Raw genomic sequence first — 24,353 nt, 5'->3', positions numbered from 1 at the left:
CAGCACAGGAGTCTTGCTAAACAAAGCTGCTTCCAGGAGCAGGTGGTCACGAGGCCCTGCAAAAGCAGAGCTGCCAGTTTTCATGGGAGTACTCTTGAGGACGGTCTTTTTTATTTTTTTCCCATGAGAAACCTACAGTCAATTCTTTACATCACATTTAAGTTTAGTGAGCTCATGCTTTTCTCATAAGTTTGCTTCTTAACATCCAAAATGTCATATGAAATGTTAGGCATTCATTGTTTGAACTTTTGAGCTGTTACTGTCTTTTCTTTACCTTTCTTCCCGTTATGTTAATGCACCCCAGAAAACACTGCATGTTTCTTTACATGTCCATTGTCACAAAATCAGATTTGTAAATTGTTGTAATGCTGAAATATATAATTCAAACACATCATCCAGCATGCATAGCAGCTTGGATCTGTCCCACCTACTTGATGTCTCTGAACAACAAAGAAAATACAGTTGTTAGAAAACGACGTCTAGCGACCTACTGCACTTAATGCTAGCTTGCAATGAAAAGCTGCACTTCCTTGTTGGTGGTGACTATATAATTATGAATTCTTAGTTAGGGCTTGATTTCATAGGTACTGATCATTTGCAGCCATTGAAATAAGAAACTGCTCATAGTTCCTGCAGTGTAAGTCACTGTTACATAACCAAGTTATATAACCTCCCTATTTATGCTCTTAAATGTGTGTGCTGTACATTGGCATCTCTTGGCATTTCTTGCCCTTAGTCACACCAGAGCCACACCTTTTTGTCACCTAGTAACTTTTTAATAGTCAACATCAACTCAGAGTTGCTGAGCTAGAGCTTGATTTTTGCAGTGTGTGTCGAATATAGTACCTTTTTATATGCTGTTTAAGTTACAAACAATAAACAGCGCAGTCTGAACAAAGGACATCATCTTGTGGAAGTGTCTGAACACCAGAAAATAATTGTGGTAGGACATATATATTCTGAATATAAGATGGAAATGGCTGAAGGTAGGTTTACACCTTCTGCAGACAAATCAGAACAACTGGAAAAGATCTGGCAACTGAACCTGCTAGCAAGAGATGTGCTTCTGAGAAGTGATAATGAAGAGAGAGTGGAGTATGTGCTAAGACTGACCTCTTCGACAAGAGAGCTGAGCGGATCTCTCAGCCAACATCTGGGGAGCATTACAGAAAGCCTTCAAGACACTTGCCACTTGCTGAGTGTTCTCCATGACAAACAGAAGGAATTGACTGCAAGTCCAGGCAAGTATAGAGCAACCTCCCCACAAAGAGAATGGACTGGGTGTATCGGATGCTAAGTTCTGACATGTAATGATGCTCAGGGACCTCACCTTTCATTTGTTAGTATTTCAGTATTTGGCCACTTGTTAGACTAAATGAATTAATATTTCAACAGTGAAATCATGGTGTATTATATGACTCCATATAAGACTCATAAATTCTCATTATGTGAGAAGAGTATACATACGCACATATAATGAACTAAGCAGTTCTTTCACAGTTTTATTTATATTATGATGTGCTGGATGGACCTTGGACAGATGCCTGCCACCCACGCAGCCACTCTCTCACTCCCCCTCCTCAACGGGACATGAGGAAAAAACATGATGGCAGAGCTCGAGAGTCGAGATAAGGACAGGGAGATCACTTACCAATTCCAATCATGGGCAGAACAGACTCAAGGAGGGGAAAATAAATTTAATTTATTAAATATGTTATTAAATATTTTATTAAATATTTTTAATTTATTAAATTTATTGGCAAAAATCAAAATACCTTCCCCTACCCCTCCTTTTTTCCAGGCTCAACTTCACTCGTTTCGCCACTCCTCCCACGACCCAGAGCACCGGGGGCATGGGGTCAGTCACCAACACCTCCTCTCTGCCCCTCCTTTCCTCCTCACACTTACTCCTGTTCCAGCATGGGATATAGCTCACAGCTCTTGCCAGGCCCCTGCTCCAGCCTGGGCTCTTCACAGGCTGCAGTTCCTTCAGGGAATACCTGCTCCGGCGTGGGTCCTGCATGGTCTGCAGCGTGGAGATCTGCTCCACCATGGTCCTCCCCATAGGCTGCAGGGGAACCTCAGCTCCGGCGCCTGTAGTGGCTCTTCCCCCTCCTCATCTGGCCTTGGTGTTTGCAGGGCAAACGTTTCCCACACGTTTTTATTCACTCTCTCTGGTGTTTTTGCCCATTTTTAAACATCTTTTCCCAGAGGCAGCACCACCTTTGCTGACAGGACCCTGCAGTGGGGCTATTGGAGCTCACTGGAACTGGCTGCATCCAGCACGGGGCAGCCCCGGCATCTCCTCACAGACAACTCCCCGCTACTGCTAGCACCTCTGGGCAGGAACACAGTATTTATAGACTACAGTCCTCAACAAGTAACAAGTAGTTAAAAAGATAGCAATAATTATGAGTTCTTTCATCCTAGTGTACAGGTAAACACATGAACTTTAATTTTTTGTGTTTGTATTTTAAAATCTCTAAGCATGTTATGTATTGTGAGAACTAAATCTGGATTTTATTCCTGAAAAATGAAATGCAGGTTTCGTGACAAATGAAGCAAATCTCTTTCCTCAGAAATAGCATCTTAATAAACATTTGTCATGGTAGAGAAGAAAATTTAACATTTAATAGTGGTCTAAGGGCATGATTCTAAGACAAGAGGGGGAGACTCCAGACAAAAATCTTCAGCCATGCCCGTATATATGAGTCTGTGTCCTGAAGGTTTGTAATGTAATAAAACAGTAATAAAACAACATTTTTGACAGGACAAGAGGGAATGGCCTCAAGTAGTGCTGAGGAGGTTCAGGTTGGAAATCAGGAGAAATTTCTTCTCAGAAAGAGTGGTTAGGCATTGGAACAGGTTGCCCAGGGTGGCATCAACATCCCTGGGGGTCTTTAAGGAAAGGTTGGACCTGGCGCTTAGGGACATGGCTTAGTGGGTGATAGTGGTGGTAGGGGGACGGTTGAACCAGATGATCTTGGAGGTCTTTTCCAACCTTAATAATTGCATGATTCTATGACAGGACCTGCTTCCGGACTCCAGGATCAAGCTAGTTTTGCCCTGTTGGCCTCGTGATCTATATGACCTCTTTTGTTCGAGCTTTCTAAGAATTAACTGTCTTGCTTTCCCATAAAATAATCAGTTGGCAAAAGGTTTGAAGACACTTTGCATATAGACTACCTAAAGTCTAAAGTTACACGGCAGTGTCTTTGGTTGGCTTTAAGCCAAGTGCGGAAGTATTAATTTATTCTTTTAATTTTAAATTTAAATATTTTATTTAAATATTATTTTAAAGTTCACAATGTAGGAAAATACTATTGTTCAGAAAGACACTATGATCTATATGTTTGATTTTAGGAAAGTTAAAGTTGCTGTAGGTTTTGTTGTTGTTGTTTAGAGAATGCAAACTTCCGGTAGTAAACAGGATAGTTTGCACTGCCAAAGCTTGAGGTTTGCATTAGTGACACTGGGAAATGTTTTTTTTTACAACCTCTTATGTAAACCAAGCTGTGCAAGCTCTGTTATTTCCAGTCCTTTTGTTTATCTCATGCCTGTTAAACTATTTGGAAGTTCTTCACCATTGTAAAAGTACCATTGGAAAAACAGCAGTGTCTTAGAACAAACTCATTTTCTCCTTGAACTGCCAGTGGAAAAAAAATACATTTAAAATGTGTTGGCTTTTTTTTTTTTCTAGATACAGTCAAGTTCCTAAACCAAATCATTTGGAAACTGAAAAAGTATTGCAAAAGAATAATTTTTAGACTGGGATCAGGAATAAAAAAAATTATACTGAACTGTACTCTGTAGTTTTTAACTCAATCAGGTGCAAATAGAGATGAAAGTGAAAGGCCTATCTAAACCATGAAATATAGCTATGAAAATCTTACTCAATACAATTACTTTTTGAACTTGAAAACCTTGAGAAACTGATTTACTTCATATGACATTACTGAATAAAGTTAACAAAAATCACCATTTTCCCCACTGGTATCAAAGGTAGCAAAAGTGTCAAATCCCATCTGTTGCCATTCTATTCTCTCCCTCTCCCTCCCTCCCTCCCTCCCTCCCTCCCTGTCTCTCTAGGGAAGAGCACACTATGCCATGTTTCATCTACACCATTTTCTTATTTGTATTGACTTCCACTAGATTTAACAAGCAAAACAAAGCTTTCTAGGTGTTTATGCAGCAAAAAGAAAGTAAGAATTTCTCCCAGAGGTTTGTAATATACCTAATTAATGAAGGCATAGTTCCAGTTATAGAGAGATTGACAACGTAAGGTGAGGGGAGAGCTGAAAGTAATACAATGAAATCTCTGGAGATAATACCTGGGAGGCTTTCTAAGAAAAGGTATAAGATAAGACAAGTGAGGGATCATAAAATAAATACTTTCATTAAAGACAAAATATTAAATGAATGGCAGGGAATGTTGCTTTTGTTACATGCTTCTCCACCCAGTGCTTTTAGTTATATGCAAGGCAAACTTCTACCATCCCTATAACAGGATGCTACAAACTGCTGAACTTCAGCACTGTAAATGTGCTGGTATTTTTGCATTATCCTCTGTTCTTTAGAGCAAAAATTCAAAGCTGCTAAGCATGTTTAATACTAAGGTCACGTATAATAGCTTTGTTGGAGACCTATATGTTAGAATCTTGCAAGATTCAATTCTGGGAAATATATGTAATTAATGTTTGGTTTTCAAGCTGTTCCCAAGCTGATTCGACTATTATTTACCAATTCCCTGCTGTAGATCAATTGTCATTAAGAATTTAGCTTGTGTCTGATCATTAGAATGGGGTTCATTAGAGCTGCCACAATAGTACTTGGACAAGCACACAGTTGTACTTCAGTTCCTCAGAAATTCACTCAAACTGAATAGCAGAAAGTGCAAAAACATTAAATGAAAGCCAGGAAATATATTTTGCTTCACGTATTGCATGGCATTATGGAATTAGGTGCAATTCACTACATATACATGTAAAAGTCTTCACATTTTTGGCTAGCTTTCATAGCAAAATTTAATCGGTTACTTTTTTTTTTTTCCCCCTCAGAGTACAATGACATTATAGATTGTCTGCAGAAAATGAAGGATTATTTGACAAACACAGTCTCACACCTTCAAAAGGCCAAAAATAAACTTTATGCTGCTAGCTGCAAACCAGATGATTCTCAGATCCAGACTGCTAAAAATACTTCTGGAGAAACAAGTGTGTGTTGTTCTGAAGGAGAAGCAATGGAGTCTGTGCAAGCATCTTCTAGTCCCAGTCAGCAATCCCAAAAAACTCCTTCGCCAAACAAGACAGAAAGTCAGAACATTAATCAAATACAGCCAAATGACACTAAAACTATGGCAAAAGAAATATTTGTATCATCAGCTGAAAATGTATCTGCTCAAGAACAGGACATTAGCAGAGAACCTCCAATGAAAAAGGAAGATGGTGAATACAGAGTGCTAATGACCTCCACTCCAGAGAAAAAGGATAATAATGGGAAAGATAAACCTCTCAGAGACAACGCTCTTACAGAAAAATATTCAGAACTGGCTTGTCAAGATGCTCTTAAGGGTACTCGAGAAGGCCTTCCATCTCAGACATTGGCAGATATTTATGACAAAATTGTCACAAGTCCTTGTGAAGAGGAAAAAAAGGAAGTAGTCATAGAACCGCCAAAAGAGGTGGAAAGTGAAGAACACAGACTGTCAGAGCAAATGGAAGACAGTAAAATGAAAACAAATTATGAGATTTGTACAAATGATCTAATTACCTTCACATCTTTAGCACAAACATGTGATCTTGCTGCTGTGAATCCTTCTACAAATGATTCAGAAGTGGAAAAATCTAGGCACTGGATGAACAAAGAGTAAGCTCATTCTTCTTTCAGACATACTTTGATATTGCTTATTAGCATATATATAAACATCTGTGGGCCCACAAGCTCCATATGCACATATCAAACAGCTGCTGGCCATGCTCATACCAGTTTACAATTTAAGTTTACTGTGTGCAGTTTATAACATGCAAAATGAAGATCCTCAATTTGGTCTAAAGTAAACTGAAGCTTTCTAATTGATTGCACAGATTTTTATTTTTTAAACCAGTGAGGAACTGAGTCACAGACAGTAAAGTCAGTAATTCCAAAATTGCTGGAAATCAGTAGAAAAGGACCCCAGTTAGTCTGTTCTGTAATAATTTGTAAACTGCTCAGACAAGCTCAACATAAAATTTTTCATGATCTTCTTATCTATTCATATATGTATGTTCTTATGAAAGATCTGTTTTTACTATAATGAAGCAATGATTATAGCAAGACACCACCACACTCAAAATACAAAAACTAATATTTTTTATTCTTTTTCTCCAGATTTCTAGTGGAAGAGAGTGGTAAGAATGAACGTAAAGTAGTTTGTTTTATTAAAGCCCCTGCAACTGCTCTGGAGAATCTGACATGTAAGATAGTCAATGACACGAGTTCCTTGGTGGTTGATGATTCCGAGGAGCTGGTCAGCAATGTTATCAGTATTGAATGCTCTGATAATGAGAAAACAATCCCTTTCCCTATCAACATTGCAATCCCGTTTACTTCATGCTTCAGAGGAAATTATCGGGAGATTATGGTGAAGGTGACAGAAGTGAACTTTCAATCAAATTACTTAACTCCCATTTCTTTGGAGGGATACCAAGGAAACCATAAGGTTGGTAACCTCTTATCTAAACACTGTGAAAACATCAGTACAGTTGCTCAGATTAGCCTGTGTGGAGTTATACAAGTAAAGTTGTCCTTATTAAGCCATATTGCCCATTACATAGGGTTAAACTGAACTTTCCTTCCTACTCCCTCAAGCATGAATTCTATTTGAAAGCTGGTATTTAACAAGGTCCTTTTTTCACTAGTAGTCATAAGGGAAGTGCTTGGTTCCACAATACTAATGACTGAGTAGTAATTTATGATTTTTGTAAATACGTGTGATATGTTGCATTCTTTGATAAAAGTAAAATCTTAAGGGGAATTGGTTTGCGTTCAGATCACAAAGAAGGAACACAGTTCTGTGCGTACAAGTCCAAACTCAGTTCTTCTTTTAACTGCAGAAGTAATCACATTGGGTAAGATTCATCACCCAGTTGATGAGCTCATCTCATTTCATGCCAGTCACACACTGGAATATGAATGACATTACATGATGACTAGAAATCACCAGATAACTGAGCATCCAAGTGGCAATAATACTTCACAATAATACTTCATTTCTTTTTGTTTCATACTTTGCTCTATAATTAATGTTGCCCTCTCAAAATGCTAATGTGCTGCAGAACACAGCTTCCTTTCCCTCTGATGTACTCTACCCCACTTTCTCTTTACACAGGAAACATTTGCGGAAGTGAAAGTTTACCAGCTGGGTGTTTTTTCTGTGTTGTCATGCTTAAAGAGAGAAACTTTTACTGTTCCAAAGGTAGGACTCTCACAAAAGCTGAGCATGGATTCTAGAATCTCTTTCTATTATCCTCCGGAAACGTTCAGTTCTCCAGCAGCCATGCAGTTAAAGGTGAGACTGAAATACGCAGTACTTGTTCCACAACTCTGTGTTATCTGATCAGTTCTGAAGTACCGATGATAACAATGTTAAAGGGCAACCTGTTCCATTATTAGATGTCTATGAAAAGTCGTGAGTGGCACCTCCACATCCTGTATTCATAGCAAATGGCTTCCTGTCAGCATTGTTAAAACCACGTGATACTGCTAGTAGTCAGTACGGTATCTGCACCTAAAAAGAAGATCAATCAACCTGTGTTCAATATACTTCAGGAAAAAAAACAATTGCTTTCCACAATGATTTAAGCATCAACACCAAACTTCCACTGTATGGCCCAGTTTTTAAGCTAGGGGAACAATTTTTCTCACATGACCTTCTTCATTTCTGCCATGTGCTGCAACAGCTTTTGTCACCACTTAGTGTTAGGCTAGGAACAATCTCAAAATTTGCTTCAGTTATACTGTGTTTCTCCCTTCCCCCATAACAACCAAAGTACTACATGCAGAGAAGCTCAAGTTAACAGTCAAATATTTAAGTCAGTAAAGTTTCCAGTTTTTGATTACTTTCAAGCACTTGGCTGTGTATTGTATAAATTCCTTGTACATTACTAGGGTTGTTCCTGGGTTATAGAGAGGAGCCTAAAGCCTTTCTAATCTGATCTCAAAAGATAATACAAATAGAAAATGAAGGCATGTAAGGGAAGATTTTTTCATTTACAAATTACTTGTACAATTGCTTTCCATATTTAGGTTCAGCCAATTGAACCATCACTGATTTCCACACTGAAAGCAAGAAATGATATGTACTACTCAGTGGTATCCACCAGTGCACTGGTTTATGTCCAGCATCCTTCAGCTCAACCGTTTAATAACTCAGTCACTATTACTCTACCCTGTCCTCCAAACCCAGAAAAAAAAAGGCAAGGAGATGAGACAGAACAAGTGAGAGCCATCAGTGCTACAGTGAAGAGGGTTGCTGCAGCATACCATCCTCGGTAAGAACAACTCCATTACAAATTCAGCATTCTAAAAGCATTAAAATGAATTAATTTTAACAGATGTTCATTAATAATTTTTGTATTAAAAATGTGTTCCTTCCCGAATACAGTCTGCTATAGTTACAAACGTTGTTAGAAACACTAGAGCAGATCCACACAATTCTCATGTTATCACTTCACAAGGAAAATCCATATAACATGTTGATGTATCATGTAAATATGCTAACCGCTGCTGACCACTTTCTTTCTAGCAGGAACGAGGATGAGAAATGCACTGAATTTTCTGATCTCTACTTCTACACATTCCAATGGCTACTTGAGTCAAAATTTCTGAAATAATGATTTAGGGCATGTCAGTTTTTTGGTACCTGCAGCACTAGAGAAAGGGTCAGATTTTTCCAAAGCACATGCTACAAGATTTGTAAAAATCAGACCTTGAAACACCTTTTTTTTTTCTAAAAACAAACAAACAAAAAAAAAACACATGAAAACATGGGGACACCTAAAAAAAAATTCTCTAAATTTCAGTTGTTAACTGGCAGTGTAATAACATTTATGATTATCTTCAAAGTAAGCAGGGTACAGATGGAGAAGGAAGACAATGTTCCAGCTTTCCATTTCTGAAATACTTGTCACATCATATTTTAAAGAGTTTACAGTCACATTGATCTCCTTGACTAGACATCCATTTTTATCACAAGCTTCAGATTTGGGAAGGTTGCCCATGGCAGTTAATAGGAGATTCAAAATGCATTTCTCATACCAGAAACACTTCATTGTGCAGCAGTACCCCTGTGGCACTTATCAGTTCTTAATACTAGTTTAAATAGTATTTTAGATTCTCAGTCAAAGCACTACTAGAAAAGACTACGAATTGGTTGTTTCTATACAAATTCCTTAGAAAATGATGCCAACATTTTCCTTCATTTGCATATAGGCTGAGGCTAACAATTATACCCCTTATGTGCTCTGGAGTATTTTTTCAGAAGTAGATTTTCTACAAGGTGGAAAAAAATGCATAGTCATCAAGGAAAGCAGAAGGGAAAGCAGTGCTACAAATACAAGCCTTACTCAAGCCTTACTCTTACTCTTTCTGCAGCTGTGGTTTTGTTTTGTATCATTTCTTGGCTTTGCAGGGCTACAAGTGCTTCTGTGAGAAAGAATGGAGAGAATCTCAGCGATTCTTTGAAATTATTAGGTCATAGAAACAAAGAACGGGAATGGATGGTGTTTGATGATATTAATATCCAGAATGCACGGAATGGGCTTGTATCATTTGAACTAAATGAACATTTAGAAAGGTAATGTACTGATAATTTAATACATTTTTATTTACTATTTACTTCCAAGTGCATGGGTCAATGTAAATTAGTAGAGTCAAGAAGTCATTCACTGTAAATTATTAACTTGCCAGCATTTCTTTCTTTCAGTTTGTAGTATCAGGTCATTCAGACTTGATATGCATATGTACAGAAAATATAAATTTAATTATTTTTTCATCTATTGATTGTGCACAATGTAACATATCCAAAAATTGAGGGAGAAAATACAGATATTAATCTAAATTTGGCAATGTGATTTAGCTCTCTAACTACAAAACCATTATATTTTTGGAAATTTCTTATTAAGAAATAGTTTCTTAATTTCCTCTAAAATTCATATATATTTTAATTCATAGATATAGAGCCAATATACTCTACAGAAGAGGTAGATTTTCACCCTTTCATTTGTTGGAAAACAGAATAAAAAAAGATAGCAAAATGTCTATTAAAGACTGAGCCCTGTGTTATTTTACATAATGATTTGTTAGATGTTGAACTTATAGAACTGTCTACCTTCTTACCTTTTTTAATACAGCTTTGTGGTCATTCGGCTTTCATTCCTCTTGGAAACTACGTATCTTCTCCTTTTTGCTCAGGCTCTGGAAGAAGCTGTTTGTAGCACAATGTCTAATGTGATATTGTATCGGAAAAGAGAAAACCCAAATCAAATAGTAGTCTTACTATGTGCATCCAAAGAATTGTCCTGGGAGCTACAAAATCTCCATGAGGAGGGCTACTTTGGTCCCCCAGAACCTACGCAGCAGTTTCCATTAAGAGAAGGAGAACAGATTCATTTTCAATTTACAGGCAATATATTTGCTTCAGGTAAGGTAACTAATTGATGCTTCTGGATGTACTTTATCAGTCAGCTCAGCTGTTCAGAAATACTGTATGTGAACAACAATAGATTGTGGTTAGTCACATCATATTTAGTTATTTCACTGTTTTATAGCTTATAAATGACAGGCGCATAGAACTGCGGAGGAAACTGCTCTAACTGACAAATAAAATGTGCTAGATGAACAATATCCTGAGCAACCTGCTCTGTGGTGGTTTTACTCGGGTGGGCAGCCGAGCTCCACCACGGCTGCTCTCTCACTCCCTCCCCTCAAGGGGGAAGGAGGAGAAAATACAACACAAAGGGCTCAAGGGTTGAGATAAGGATGGGGAGATCACTCAACAATTATCATGACAGGCAAAACAGACTCAGAGCAGGGAGATAGTAAGATTTATTGCCTATTACTAACAGGCTAGAGAAGTGAGAAACAAAGGAAAGAAACCAAAAACACCTTCCCCCCGTCTACCGCTTCCACCTCCTCCCCCCGAGCTGTGCAGGGGAAAGGGGGGAATGGGGGCTGTGGTCAGTCCCCAGCGCTTCGTCTCCACCACTCTTTCTCAGACACTCTCTGTCCCTGCTCCAGTGTGGGGTCCCTCCCATGGGATGCTGTCCTTCCCAAACTGATCCTGCGTGGGCTTCCCACAGGCAGGAGCTCTTCAAGAACTGCTCCAGATATGGGTCTGTGCCACCGGGTCCATCCGTCAGGAGCAAACTGCTCCAACCTGGGTCCTCCACAGGCTGCAACTCCGGCCCAGGGCCTGCTCCTGCAGGGGTTCTCCATGGGTCGCAGCCTCCTCCAGGCCACATCCACCTGCTCCACCACGGTCTCCTCCTCGGGCTGCAGTGTGGAGATCTGCTCCATGGGCTGCAGGGGGATAGCCTGCTCCACAATGATCCTCACCACAGGCCACAAGGGACTTCTGCTCCGGCACCTGGAGCACCTCCTCCCCTCCTTCTTCACCGACCCTGGCATCTGCAAGGCTGTTTCTCACTCCTCTCTCGCTCCCAGCTGCTGTTCTACAGCAGTTGTTTTTCCTTTCTTAAATATGCTCTCACAGAGGAGCAAACAACATCGCTTCTTGGCTTGGCTCTGGCCAGGAGCAGGGCCCTTATCTAACATGGGGCAGCTTCTGAATTCTTCTCACAGAAGCCATCCCTACGGCCCCCCCACTACCAAAACCTTGCCATGTAAGCCCACTACAGTGACACTGCTTTGAGCAGGACTAGCCTATGAGATGATCTTTAGAGATTTCTTCCAACCTCTGACATTCTGTGAAACCTGGTTCCTTGGAAGCAGCTGGTTTTTCTTTTATTTTAAAAGGGCAGAATTCTATATAATGAGCCTTTGATAGGAATTAAACAGATTCCAAATAAAAATAAACAGTCTGCTATTTTATCTGTGTAGATTCACTTAAAGTGAGCAAGGTTTAATACTGAAATCCAAGGCAAAATGGTGGTTATTGTGAGTTGCATCATAAACTGAGGCGATGAGAGAGTTATTATGCTGTTCACATTAGCAGTCTTGAGCATTACATGCACTGGCTTCCACCATTCAGCTTACTTAAAGGGAAATGAGATAAGAAACCTCAGAAAAAAATTCACACAAAGTTACATACAGTTTCTTCTGTCGGCTTTGGAAATTACCTATTGACATGTATGTAGCTCCCTGAACATTTTGTACATCTTATATAAACTCTCCCATTGAAAACTCCATTTATGCTAAAGAAATTCTCCCAAAAGAGAATCCTCCAGGTTGCCTGCTTATCTGTGGAAAGGATAGTGTTAGAGATGTATCACATAAAATGAAGCTACAAATCCTAAAAATGCACGTACCCCTCTGAACTCATTCCAGTTGCTGTTACAGATAGGCAGACATCCATCATGAGTAACTAGAAAACATGTATTTCTAATTCAATTCTCAGCATTATTTTTATTTCTCTCTGTTATATACTTTATCACCTTCCATTTCCCTTTCTTTTCAACTTGTAGCACAGCCTTCACCACTTGTTCCCCAAGCCAACAATTCAGGGGCTAAGACAGCTAACTATGAAGATATTCCAACTACTGAGGCAGGCTAGCAGGAGGGTTTGAGCTTCAGGTGTCCAATATAAAGTAAAAACAATGGCAAAGATTCTTATGTGATTAGTTCCATTTGACTCAATTAATTATTTTAAATACTACACATCTAAATACAACATATAAAATGGTGTTCTGTTTGTTTTTGTTGCATTTTTTTGTTCATCTTTATTGTTGTTGTTGTATGGTCTGCAGAAAATGGAAAAGATTTTGGAAAAACCTACAGGCTGACTTTTCATTCACAAAGAAAGCCCAAGCTAGAGCTCCAAATTAAAGAAGTGGATGAGTTTGGTAACCACAGCTCACCTCATTACAAAGGAACAGCTGTTTTTTATAAAATTACCAGAGAGATGATGACCAAGGAATGGAAACAGCCCTTGCCATGTGCTGATTACCAACACCAGTCAGCACTGTGCAAATTAGCACTAACATTACCAAAGGTGAGTTTCTCACTTGATAATGCTAGAGATCTTTCCCATTCTCCCTTACCATGTATTTGTAAGGCAAAAGGATCTTGGTAAATTTCTTTCCATTACAGATAAGCCAAAGAGTTGCTGATGGAGCAGTTCTGATCCATCAGCAATGTACAAACACCCTCAGAATTTCTCTTAGCAAGTGAGAGAATCTCATCCAAGGACCAGCATAGAAAAATTGTACTTAGCAGAAGTTTTTCACAGATTTGCCCTTTCCAGCTTGTATGGCCCTGAGAAATTATTACTTAAGTGTCAGTTAAATACTCTCTGTAACCTTGTCTAGGCATTGCAGAATTGCAAATTGTAGGTGCATAAATGGTCAACGTAACCTTTCTCCTATCACCTGATTTTCCTATTATACTTGATAAGCCTCTGCTGTACAGCCATGTGGGCATTTGGCTTCATCTCTGGTGAAAGCTATTCCTACATAAATTAACCTTTAATGGAAAGAAATCAAATTGTAATCTTTTCAAAGATCCCAGATATCAACATCCTGTATTGTATAAAATGCTGCCACTAGACTACTTTTATCAAGTTTACATACATTTTAATCTCAAAATCTGTGCAGGTAAGACTGGTCTGAACCTCTAGTGGCATATAGTAGCACCTGTTTCTTTTTGAATTTAATTGAACTCACTCTTCTTAAAGTATTGCCTGCAAATACATCTTCTATTCTGTAAGCATAGCTCTTGGTTTCTCTCTCATCTCCATTCTCCCAAGCAAAAAATAAGAAAAGTTAAGTGCAGAAGATTTTGAGAGGAGGCTTCTTTTAGTGATAAAATACATATAAAATGTAAATTTGGCAGGGGGGAATCGTATACTTTCACCCTCTTTGCTTTTCCACAGGGCTAGCATCCCATGTATAGTACTCAGAGAGAGAGAAATACAAACTCTTGAGGCTTCACTGGGGAAGATCACAATCAAACAAAGAAAAACCCAAACCCATGAACAAAAAAAACAGGAACCAGTGACACAGCCTAAGTATCAATTAGTTTTCTTCCATCCACTTTCTTCTCTTCCATCCCATTTTTCCTCTTTAGTTAATCTTACTGTGTATTAAGAATAAGATTTAGTGAAAGGAGATGCATTTTTATTAAACCACAGATAATTATCAAGTGTTTCAGATTTGTTTTGGTGTATATAGTCTCGTGCTATACACACTAGTCTTAAAATGTCCAACTCAGATTTTTCAAAACAATTATTTCTGACTAACCTTTTTCTCCTACTGAGTTAAGGCCACATTTTCTCTTTCCCAGCGTGGCTGAGATCTTAAAATCTGGTCACTCTGTGTAAGTGTACGAGAATATGTAATATATGTTGGCATGCAAGAACACTCAGGCAGCCTACTCGTGTAAAAGAAGCAGAAGAACTGTATTACATGGTTATGGTTGTTAAATTGTAAATTTTATTGGAAAGGAAGTCTAACATCAGGAATGCAGATTATCTTCTGTCCTTTCAGCCTTTGACAGATACATTCACTTACTGCATTGTCAGGAATTATATAAACTAGGAGTACCCTAGCTCTGCAGGTGGACAGTAAATGATGGGAGAATCCTGGTACAGAACTTTCACCTGACTAGACATGTTAGCACACACAAAATTAAACACACACACACACAAATAAAAATAATAAATAAATACTGCTACTAATAAATAAATAATAATAATTAAAAAAGGGTTATGCCATTTATCCATGAGGCATCCATATTATGACTACACTCTGCAGTGGTTCCATGCAGAAAGACAATACATTAATGGTAACTCTTCAGGCAGTTTTAGTATTAGTGGAAATGTTGTATACTCAGGAAGAGAAAATGGAATGGTTACAGCCCCCTTTGCAGGATACAAGAACAATGATATTGGTAAGTGACAGGTATAACTAATGATACAAAAGAACATACTTTTTGCATGCAAAAATAATCAAAAGATGAACTAATTTTCACAGGATATTGCAGCAGTTAAAAATGTGTTTGAGGAACGAATTGACTGGAAGAGAGACAGAACCTTTTATTAAACATAATGATCCAGATGCAATTGAATGATAGGGCAACAAAAATGTAATTCTAATTACTTACCATTTCTTATTGTATGTTCTAAAATTGTTATTAGTGAAGAAAGCACTGACAGTAAAATTAACTTAGGAATTTTATCTTATCTTTACTCTCTATGTGATCAACAATTTTTAATCAGATATATATGCACATTTTGGTTCCTAATGAATAAAAGAAATAGAAGGAAATTGTTAAAATTGGATGAGAAAACACACTCGTGGAGAAATTGAACACACTAATTATACAAGCAACTACACCAACCATCTGTCAAATGCAACTGCTATTTACCACTTCATAAAAGAACAAGTCTAGCATTAATGTTCATATAATATGAACAAAGACTAACACTGTCCATAATTAGTCATATGCTGATGCCATTAATGTATATTGCCAAAGCACCTAGAACTATCTGACCACATTCATGTGTATAGACTAACAATTTTCTAACAGTAAGGGGTTTGATTGTTTGTGGTGCTTTGATTCCATGTATAACTCCTGTTTATCTGCTTATTTAGTACAATTTGAGCATTAATAATAGACATTGCCCTGATGATGACAGATATACTCAAGCAATGATTCTTCAGTTCTGCCAGTTTCTACCACATGCATACTACTACAATACAGCAATTTAGCTACCACATCTCTCTCAAGCATATTAAAACATAGTTCTCAGTTGTCATCTCTCTCCTATTGATAATGCTGTTTTGTTAATAATATTGCTCTTACACTAACAGCTGCTTACACATTCCCAGTTGTCACAGTAAGGCTCTTGTCTCTTAAAATGAATTAATTGACTCTAAACTGTAGTGCTGATGAAGGATTTCTCACTTGCTCTCAGTATATTGGGGAACCCTTTCAGGGTTTGGGAATAAAATCCCTGAAATACAGGGTCAGAACAGCAAAGACTACTTACATTTCTGCTACTTTCATAAATATCTTAAATTTAGTGTAAATGTAATAACAGATTAACTAACCATTAACTAAGCCCTATTTATAGGGCTTTCATTTCCTCAGCATTCAAAAACACTGGTTGGTCAAACCTGTTATTTTCAACATAAGGAAATGCAGTGGATCAGGTTCTAATGTCAAGTATGTGTGAGCATATCAGTGATTTTCCTACTGATTTCAAAGGAGTTGTATGATTGTAAAGCTGGGCTGAAGAGTTTAAAAGGTTAATTTCTTCTTTTCTGTCTGTCCTGTTTGATATGCAAGCAGAGTCTGGCCATGTCTGAAGGTCCATTTTGCAGGGCACTTCAGTATTACTGACTGAAATCAGAGTGCTTTGCAGAAAATAGTGGTGTAATCCATTCAAGCATTATCAAATTACTATTCTGCTGAAGTTTCACGTTTAATGACTGCCTAACAGCAAAATAGTATGTGATCCTCTGCTTCAGAAAGGCAGTTGCTTAGCTAATTTTAGGGCCTTCCAGACTAAAAAACTGCTTTGACCGCTAAGAGTATTTTACTTACACTGTCAACCAAAACAGCGGGGCCACATGCCAGTGCAGCTGAACCGTGGATGAATTGAGCTCTTCACCAGAGATATTTAATCTTTAAAGGCAGATTTAATGTTTTAGGTCTAATGCCTTGTATATTATCGCACTATTTCTAGACAATACTCATTTTCAATTCTTACCATTTTTACAACTGTTTTAAAATTAAATAGCTTAAAGTAGTTCAGATTAAAGTCAGTCCATGGGTGATTGAGTTCATCCGTAATAACTTTGAAAATATCATACAGAGCTTTGAGGTGCTAAATTCTCATTAATGAATAAAAATACGTTCAAATATAAACGCATAATAAAAGGAAGCCAAAGAAATTCCTGTCTTGGAAGAAAAACAATGCCCCCTTCTGGAAGAGCTTTATATTCCCCTTACTCTGAGGGGTTTTTCAGCCATGTTATGCTACCTTCACACTTGGTGCATGTCAGAATTGCTGTAGAAGCACACAAATGAGAGTAATTTATTCAGTGAGAGTTTCATGCTATTAATTCATAAATGGAAAAGGGAAGCTCCACGAATAAACCTGGAGCAAGTCTCATAGGGAAAGCATAAACAGCCAGGTAATGCAACTGAATGCGTGATGAAAGTACTTTTAATGTGGGCACTAAAAGAGGACAATTTCAGGTTTTAACAAAAAAGGAGCCCCACTTGACTTGATGCAATTTAGTCTTTTCTTGTGCTCAGTGTTTTTGTAAATAATTTCTTGTTCTATATGGAGTAGGAAACAAGATTAAGGCCCACAAGACTTTCCTTTTTCTCAGTCATAAGGAAAAAAGACAGGTTTTTGTCCTTCTCTCCAGTGTTAAAAGGAAGAAAGAGGAAGAACTCTGTATTTGCTACTGAAACTTGCCTTTTGAATTATGATGATTTTTAGCGATTTATAATTAAAAGTTGAACAATGTAAAATAACTATAGCTACACACATAGTATAATTTCTAGACCTAACAGTTTCTAAGTATGCAGTATGTATTGTTACTTTCCTTGAAACAGTATGTTATGCACACAGTTATAATAAGTACACAGGGACAGGAAGGAAAAGTTAATGCAGCATTTGAAATTAGAATACATCTTGTGTACAAAGTTTCCCTACAGATTTTCTATATCCCCAGTTTCTATACACCTATCACAACATAATGCTACTGAAGAAACTTTTATTAAATTGCGTAAATCAATCTTGTTAATAAGATGCAATAAACATTCATTTTGTGTAAACAGACTTCATTTCATTAGTTCGATAGCTGTTTACTGATCTATACCAGCTGATGGTGTTGCTTCACTTTCAGTAGTGACTCAAATGCCCTGTGTAGGTAGGACCAGTCTTCAGTACTATGACCCATCCCTGTGCTTCATCCCGTGCTCAGTTAGTCATTCCTCTTTCTTCAACACATTTTGTTTGATAGCATGAAAAGTTGGTCAACCGTCCACGAAGCACAAAAAGAATTTCTTCTGATTCATCAGGTAAGAACATTTACATGACACATTAACATCAATATAAATAATAGTTATATTAGCTATTTATTTTTTAAATGGCAAGATTTATTTCTGTTGTAACTGACATTTTAAAATGCCATAATCAGGAACCAAAGTAGTTAATGCATTAAAAGTTATTTAAAGCAAAAGGTGATTTGGTTACCAGGAGATGTAAAATCTCTTTAAAGATAACGGGGGGGGGGGGGGGGGGGGGCTGGTACTTGAGCAGCATACAATTTTCTGTATAATAAGATTCAGTTTGTACTGGAAAGCTCCAGTGTAACTAATGTATCAGTTATAGGAAATGCCTTTTATTTTATTGCTATCTTTCCCCATGCTGTTCTAAGAGCTATAGATCATTACTGAATCTGCTTTTGACTATATCCACTTCACGTCTCAGTGCAGTTACCAAAAATTACATTAGAAAGAAGAAGTGATGATGTTTCCATTACAGTAAAAAACAAACCACGTTTAGTTTGGGAGGTCACCCACTGAGCCTGCAGCTTTAGAAAGCTTTTTGAAAGAAAGATTTACATAACAGAAAAATAATAGCATTGCTTTACTAATTTTTGCCCTTCAGAGGCCCTATGGGACAGCTTGCTCTTTTGGCTTGCAGAAGAGCTTGCAGAAGATAATACATCACTGCTTGCTTTACGCCTCCCTGTTCGGCGGAGCGTACTTCAGCTTGTTAGGCTGAAGTGCCCCGATAATTTAACACACCAGATCTATGAGCTTCTTTGCTGCTGGCAAAAGACCCTTCCGAGGTCGGCTGATAAACAGCAGCTCCTGTCTCGCTATTTGCAGAAGAGCGGCAGAAAGGATCTTTCAGAAGGACTTCGTTGTAAGTGGCAAAATAAAGTGTTCACTTGACAGAGTCACTGGCAACTAACAGCCCAATTTCTCTTCTTTCTTGTTGAGAAGAGTGAATGTTTTCAGGATATGTATCATCTGATGAAGCGACAGACCACTGTTTTATTTGTCACTTTGCAAACTCTTTATTAAACAAAGAATGATAACAATGCCCTTGCTTGCTAGAAGTGAATATTTACCCTGTGGAAAAGTGATGTACTGAAAATACAGGTATGAGGAATTATGGACTGGTGCGCACACATGCCTAAGGGCTCTAATTAAACATACCATACTCAGTTGACAGAGGATCGTGTTTGTAAATGCTCCTAAAAAATAGGAATTATTCATTATACTTTATCAAAAGTCTTATGCATCATTCCTTGATATATGGACTACTGTATGTCCAATAATAATAGCTATCAGATTCTTCAGAGGAAACCATAATGGATCATTAAAATAACAGAAGAAATTTCTTCTTAATATAAGGCTGTTTGTAACTATTCCTGACTTTTATGTTCTCTGTGAATGTTTATTATCCTTGTGAATGTCATCAAAACTTTCAGCATTACCACATTTCAATATCTAATCTGTTTCAAGAAATTAACAGATTTGGTGCCTCACTATTATCTATCACGGTAATGTTTCAGGTTTTGTTTTTGTCTTTGTTTTTCACGCTACAATCAAATTTGGAAGAAGTATTTCTTCTTGTAAATTAAAAAATTTTTTGCCTTGTAATTTTATTCATTATATTGACCTCTTGTATTGAAAGTGTAGATAATAAAACATACGTATTTTTACCATTCTTTAGCCATGCATTTTAAACTCTAAAAACTCATTTCTTTTCAGAATGCAAAGTAAGATTAACCTATTTTTCAAAAGTCAGAGCACTAGCAGATTTGGCCTTTTATTACTATGTTTCTGCTGAAATAATATCCTAATTGATGGTCTTCTGTTAGTTGCCACTGTACTGCAATCCACCTCATACAACATACCACAGATGTCTCTACAAGATGAACTTTGACATTTCTGTTACAAGTCTCAAAGTAGCTGACACGTCCAGTGAATCACAGAGTTCTGGGGAAAGCTGCTTGGTATTTGCATATGCAAATATCAATTTCTGATTGCACAGGCTGTCACATCTGTGCAGTTTCCCTAATGCACTAGCAATGTGCAGTAGATGCAGCTCTTTCTTAAAGTCCACCGGTACATACTTATTTTTCAGTTATAATAATAATTATTATTACGGTTTCAAATCAGCAATTCCTTTACTCCTCCAACCCCTACCTCCCAGCCACTTTAATTATTTAATTAATAATATAATACAAACTTTAAATGTTAATCTAAATCTAAAAGTTATTAATCTAAGATTTATTAATATTTAAACTATTTAGAATCTCTGTACATCTTGCTGACAAAACTTAATTGTGATACTCATTGTTAGCCTGAATCTTTTATTTTCAGGGGGTTACAAATTTTCATTTGCAACATTTCCAAATCACTACAATAAATGTGAAAATCACATTACAAAAGAAAAGATAAAAAATAGTATTCATTAGTTTCATTATTCTATTCAGTAATGTCTTGTCCTGCAGAATTATCATTTTTTAGTTGTAAGATAGAAATACGAGGAGCTTGACCCCTTCACAGTGACATAATCATCCTTCCCTTTTTTATTTTTTTCCTTAAAGAAATATGTCTTTTAAATGTAGCCTGATGTTCTGTTACCAGAAAATGTTATTGCAGTTTTCTTGCTAGCATATTTTGTCTTCAGATCTTTTGTCATCAGTACCTGCTCTTTAGGAATGAATATTCTGCTGCAGGCCCAGCAGGTGCTGTCAGTACATATATATATCATAATTATGCTTCAATGTATAAGGGTACTACAAATAATACTGGAAATGTTTCAAGAAATTGGATTTAATTTTTCCATCTAAATTAGTATTTTAATTCAACTACCATCATCCTGCCACAAGATGGCCTCTGTGTCCAGCAAAAAACATAATGCTTGTATTTGCTAGAAATAATGCTAGAAAAAAATGTGAATAAAACAAAATTAAAAAAAATTAATAAAAAATAAAAACTAGCCACCTATAAAGACCTGGATACCCCCACTGTACCTTACAGTATCAACATGAGTGTGAAGCAGCAACTGTGGGAATTTCAGGAGCATCTACACAACAGGGCCAGCTGCATTCAGTCTCTTCTTCCTTGGAATTTAAGATTATGTTTTACACTGACTGACATGGATTTGGAGATCCTCCACAGCTCAGTGTACAGTCAATATGTTAGTTGTATCAAACCAATGTACAGCATCCTACCTGCTCTAGGTAACTTTCATAGTAGTTTTTCCCAATTTTTTGTTATTTCAGCTCTTGGAAGAGCACGGGTAGCACGAAGCACACGCTTTCTCAGGTCACAAAACATTGTATCATAACAGCATAGTTAAAGTACAGATGTTAATAACAAATTATATGAACTAATCACACAAACATGCATATTATGTCTGCCCACTTCTTCTCCTTTCCTCTAACATACATCCACAGAAGCACGCTCCTTCTCTAGGTCTTCCTGACCCCAGGGTCTCCAGGCAAGAGGAGGAAATACAGAGAATATGTGCTTTCTTGTTAGGTCTTAACCAGCATATTCATGTATAGATACATTTTTTAACTACAATTTTTTTTAACTACAATTTGTGTCAGAGAAGAGATTCTTCCCCCTTCAAAGTTCACAGCCTGTAAATAAAACCACAAACAAATGAGGTATTAGACCAAATCATGTCCTTCTGTGCAACAGAACAGTGACATCAGCAGCAATCAGACCCCAAAATACAGTTCTTTACAGTTGAGATAAATTAAAATTAAGTTGTAACAGAATCTAAAGAAATTTCATTGAAAAGGGAGGAGCAGTGGAACATCAGCCAAGGCAGATCTCCAGTCTTATGGAAGAATGTCTGACTATTTTGCTTCTTTCCAAACAGTGCATGCAGTCATAGGCTGACATCAGTGAATTATTGCTGTGGAAAATCCAGTTTCTCATCTAGCATCAAAACCGTGATTTACTTTTCATTCAATTGAACATTGTCTCCTAAATGAAATGTTTCTCTCACTGAGATTCACTGAACTGAAAATAAAATGTAGTAAAGAATGCAGTCTGTAAGGAACAAATCTGCTCTGTGCCATGTTTTTTATTGGCTATAAAAACTATATGGGACTGAGAGCAAACCCTGAGCTTTATTGCTTAGAGTGAATGTGCTTTCTACCCCTAAGTAAAAGTTGATGCTGCAGATTTCAGCTGAACAGTGGAGACAACTGAACAGAAAATGAGCTAAGACTGGAAGCCACTTGCTCATAAAGAAACCACCTAGAGAGCTGTAATATGGTTGACTGAATGCAGAAGCTAATTATTTAAATACTGAGCAGTTAAGCAAAAAAGAAAGGAAGAAACGTGTATTCCTTTTGTAGCACTGTTACAGGACAGGTTGCCAGCTGTATATGAGACTGATGAAATATAAAGGTATAAAGCAGACTTCGCATTTTCAACATTTAAAATACAAATTCTCTTTAACCAGTGAAACAGGGCTCAATAAGTAGGATCAGTAAGCTCTTGGTTTTAAATTAAAAAAAAAAAAAAAAGAGAGAGACAGACAGCATTTAATCAATATTCCATCCAATCCCCTTTTTAGTGGCAGCTATTTTATTCTTTCAAAAAAGCCTGGAAGAAGTACTGCTTTTACAGAAATAACTGTGTAGCAAGTCATTTTCAAGAACTAGAACTTCAGCTTAAAAGCTGCTCCCAAGCAAAGGAGTTGGGGGATCCTATGAAGCAGAACCTCAGCAGAGCCTTCTGCTGGCTCTTCTAGACAACTCGTGCCAGTACGCTGGTCTTACATTCAGTGAACTAAATACCCAAAAGGGCAGGACCACTCAGGGCCATGGCATAAAAGACACCAGTTGAAATTACTCCTTTATTTCCATATAACTCTACACTTTACCCTAAGACAAAGCAAAGTCCTTGAGCATCTCTGATAACATCTCAGAAAAGGTGTCAACAAAAGAAACCCTGCAGTTCCTCCGGTTCTAAGCAGTAGAGGAGCTTGAAATTAAGGTCTACATAATCTACAGTAAATACATAGAAAACCTATCAAATCTATAGTAAACAAATATATTAATAATAATTATTATTAAGCAATAATAATAATCATCCTCCCAAATACCTGAGTTGCTTTTTGGAACAGTTTGTATCATTACAAGATCCTGATAAATTGAAAAGCATTGCCTTAGTACTTCTGTTGTTTGTTCTTATCTTAAGAAGAATTCATTTATAATGCTAATTTAAAGAGCTCCCATTGTTAATATTGACTGACATAAAACAATTTTCTCATATAATATTAGAGGTTAACAAAAGACTTGTTATAAATTAATAATCTACAGTAATATTGTAATAAATCACAGCATATCTTACAAGAATAGAAAAGCAGTACCCATGTTTCATCCTTTCTCCCTGAACAATGAAAGTATCATAAACATAAGAAAAATGATTTTATAATACAGAATGCAAATGTAAGACTTTGTCTTTATCTAAGGTCAAAGTGAAAAACTACCCTTAGTCATCAGTATTACAACCCTATACTTAGTATTTCAAAAAAAAAAATCATTTGCTTTTTGACTCCCCAGTACATATATAAATACTTTATGTTATCCTGGGTATATCACCTTGGTGGAAGATTTTTCCAAGGCATATACAGAACCTTACATGCCTACAGATCATTGACGTTATTGTCCATTGAGTACCCACCATTTCATTGTTCCTATCAAGATGTTTTGTGCTGTGGCTTCCCAAATGAAAAAATGGTGGCTTTTCAACGTGTTAAAATACTTTCAAATCCATGCATAACCTTTATCATTATTGCAATCTATTTAGGAGTCCAGTTTTGATAATATGACTTCCAGAAATTTTATCACCTATTTTAATTTTGGTCTTTGGTCAGATTATGTCCAGTGGAGAATAATTAAATTTGAGAATCTGGAACAGTTTAATAGAATTGGAAGGATTCCAGCTAGGATTATCATCACAGGCTAGCATTATAATGCAAGTGCCAATTTAACCAGTAGGTGTCGTAGAAGAACTGCTACAAATACACTGTTTTACCTTTCAGAAAATTTCAAGCCTGAAATCAATATATGTCACCTCACTAAGATAACAGAAGAGAATTTCCTGAAAAACTGTGCATTATTCACTTG

At 37.1% G+C, this 24,353-nt stretch overlaps 1 protein-coding gene and 1 long non-coding RNA gene across 6 annotated transcripts; one reads left to right on the top strand and one right to left on the bottom strand.

The window, feature by feature from the left end:
- Positions 1-540: 540 nt before the first annotated feature.
- On the top strand, positions 541-21,859 carry DTHD1 (death domain containing 1). 3 transcript variants are annotated; one of them, XM_080588763.1, is made up of 12 exons: positions 541-1,241; positions 5,058-5,865; positions 6,367-6,697; positions 7,367-7,546; positions 8,284-8,528; positions 9,668-9,832; positions 10,389-10,678; positions 12,963-13,207; positions 13,306-13,382; positions 14,087-14,221; positions 18,195-18,252; positions 18,845-19,100. In XM_080588763.1, the coding sequence occupies exons 1-12, from the start codon at positions 971-973 to the stop codon at positions 18,959-18,961; spliced, it is 2,922 nt and encodes a 973-aa protein (XP_080444889.1). In that variant the 5' UTR covers positions 541-970; the 3' UTR covers positions 18,962-19,100. The 3 variants fall into 3 exon arrangements, with proteins under 3 accessions (XP_080444889.1, XP_080444891.1, XP_080444890.1); XM_080588765.1 differs by lacking the exon at positions 14,087-14,221 and having other exon boundaries at positions 542-1,241; XM_080588764.1 differs by lacking the exons at positions 13,306-13,382; positions 14,087-14,221 and having other exon boundaries at positions 543-1,241; positions 18,845-21,859.
- Positions 6,704-10,652, bottom strand: LOC308193753. Of its 3 annotated transcripts, XR_013949898.1 has the most exons (4): positions 10,535-10,652; positions 10,375-10,462; positions 9,620-9,681; positions 7,553-7,765 (listed from the first exon to the last, which is right to left on the bottom strand). It is a non-coding gene; the product is annotated as an uncharacterized lncRNA (long non-coding RNA). The 3 variants fall into 3 exon arrangements; XR_013949897.1 differs by lacking the exons at positions 7,553-7,765; positions 9,620-9,681 and adding an exon at positions 6,704-7,159; XR_013949899.1 differs by lacking the exon at positions 9,620-9,681.
- Positions 21,860-24,353: the final 2,494 nt, after the last annotated feature.

The sequence above is a fragment of the Anser brachyrhynchus genome (assembly GCF_964034855.1).
Source record: "Anser brachyrhynchus genome assembly, chromosome: 4".
Lineage (NCBI taxonomy): Eukaryota > Metazoa > Chordata > Aves > Anseriformes > Anatidae > Anser > Anser brachyrhynchus.
The sequence above is the reverse complement of the archived record's forward strand: the minus strand, read 5'-3'. Positions and strand labels throughout refer to the sequence as shown.

Coding starts and splice junctions, on each gene's coding strand:
- DTHD1 (XM_080588763.1), top strand. CDS start 971: ATGGAAATGGCTGAAGGTAGGTTTACACCTTCTGCAGACAAATCAGAA. Junction 10,679..12,962: donor AGGCAATATATTTGCTTCAG/GTAAGGTAACTA, acceptor TATGGTCTGCAG/AAAATGGAAAAGATTTTGGA. Junction 14,222..18,194: donor GAACCAGTGACACAGCCTAA/GTATCAATTAGT, acceptor TTTGTTTGATAG/CATGAAAAGTTGGTCAACCG.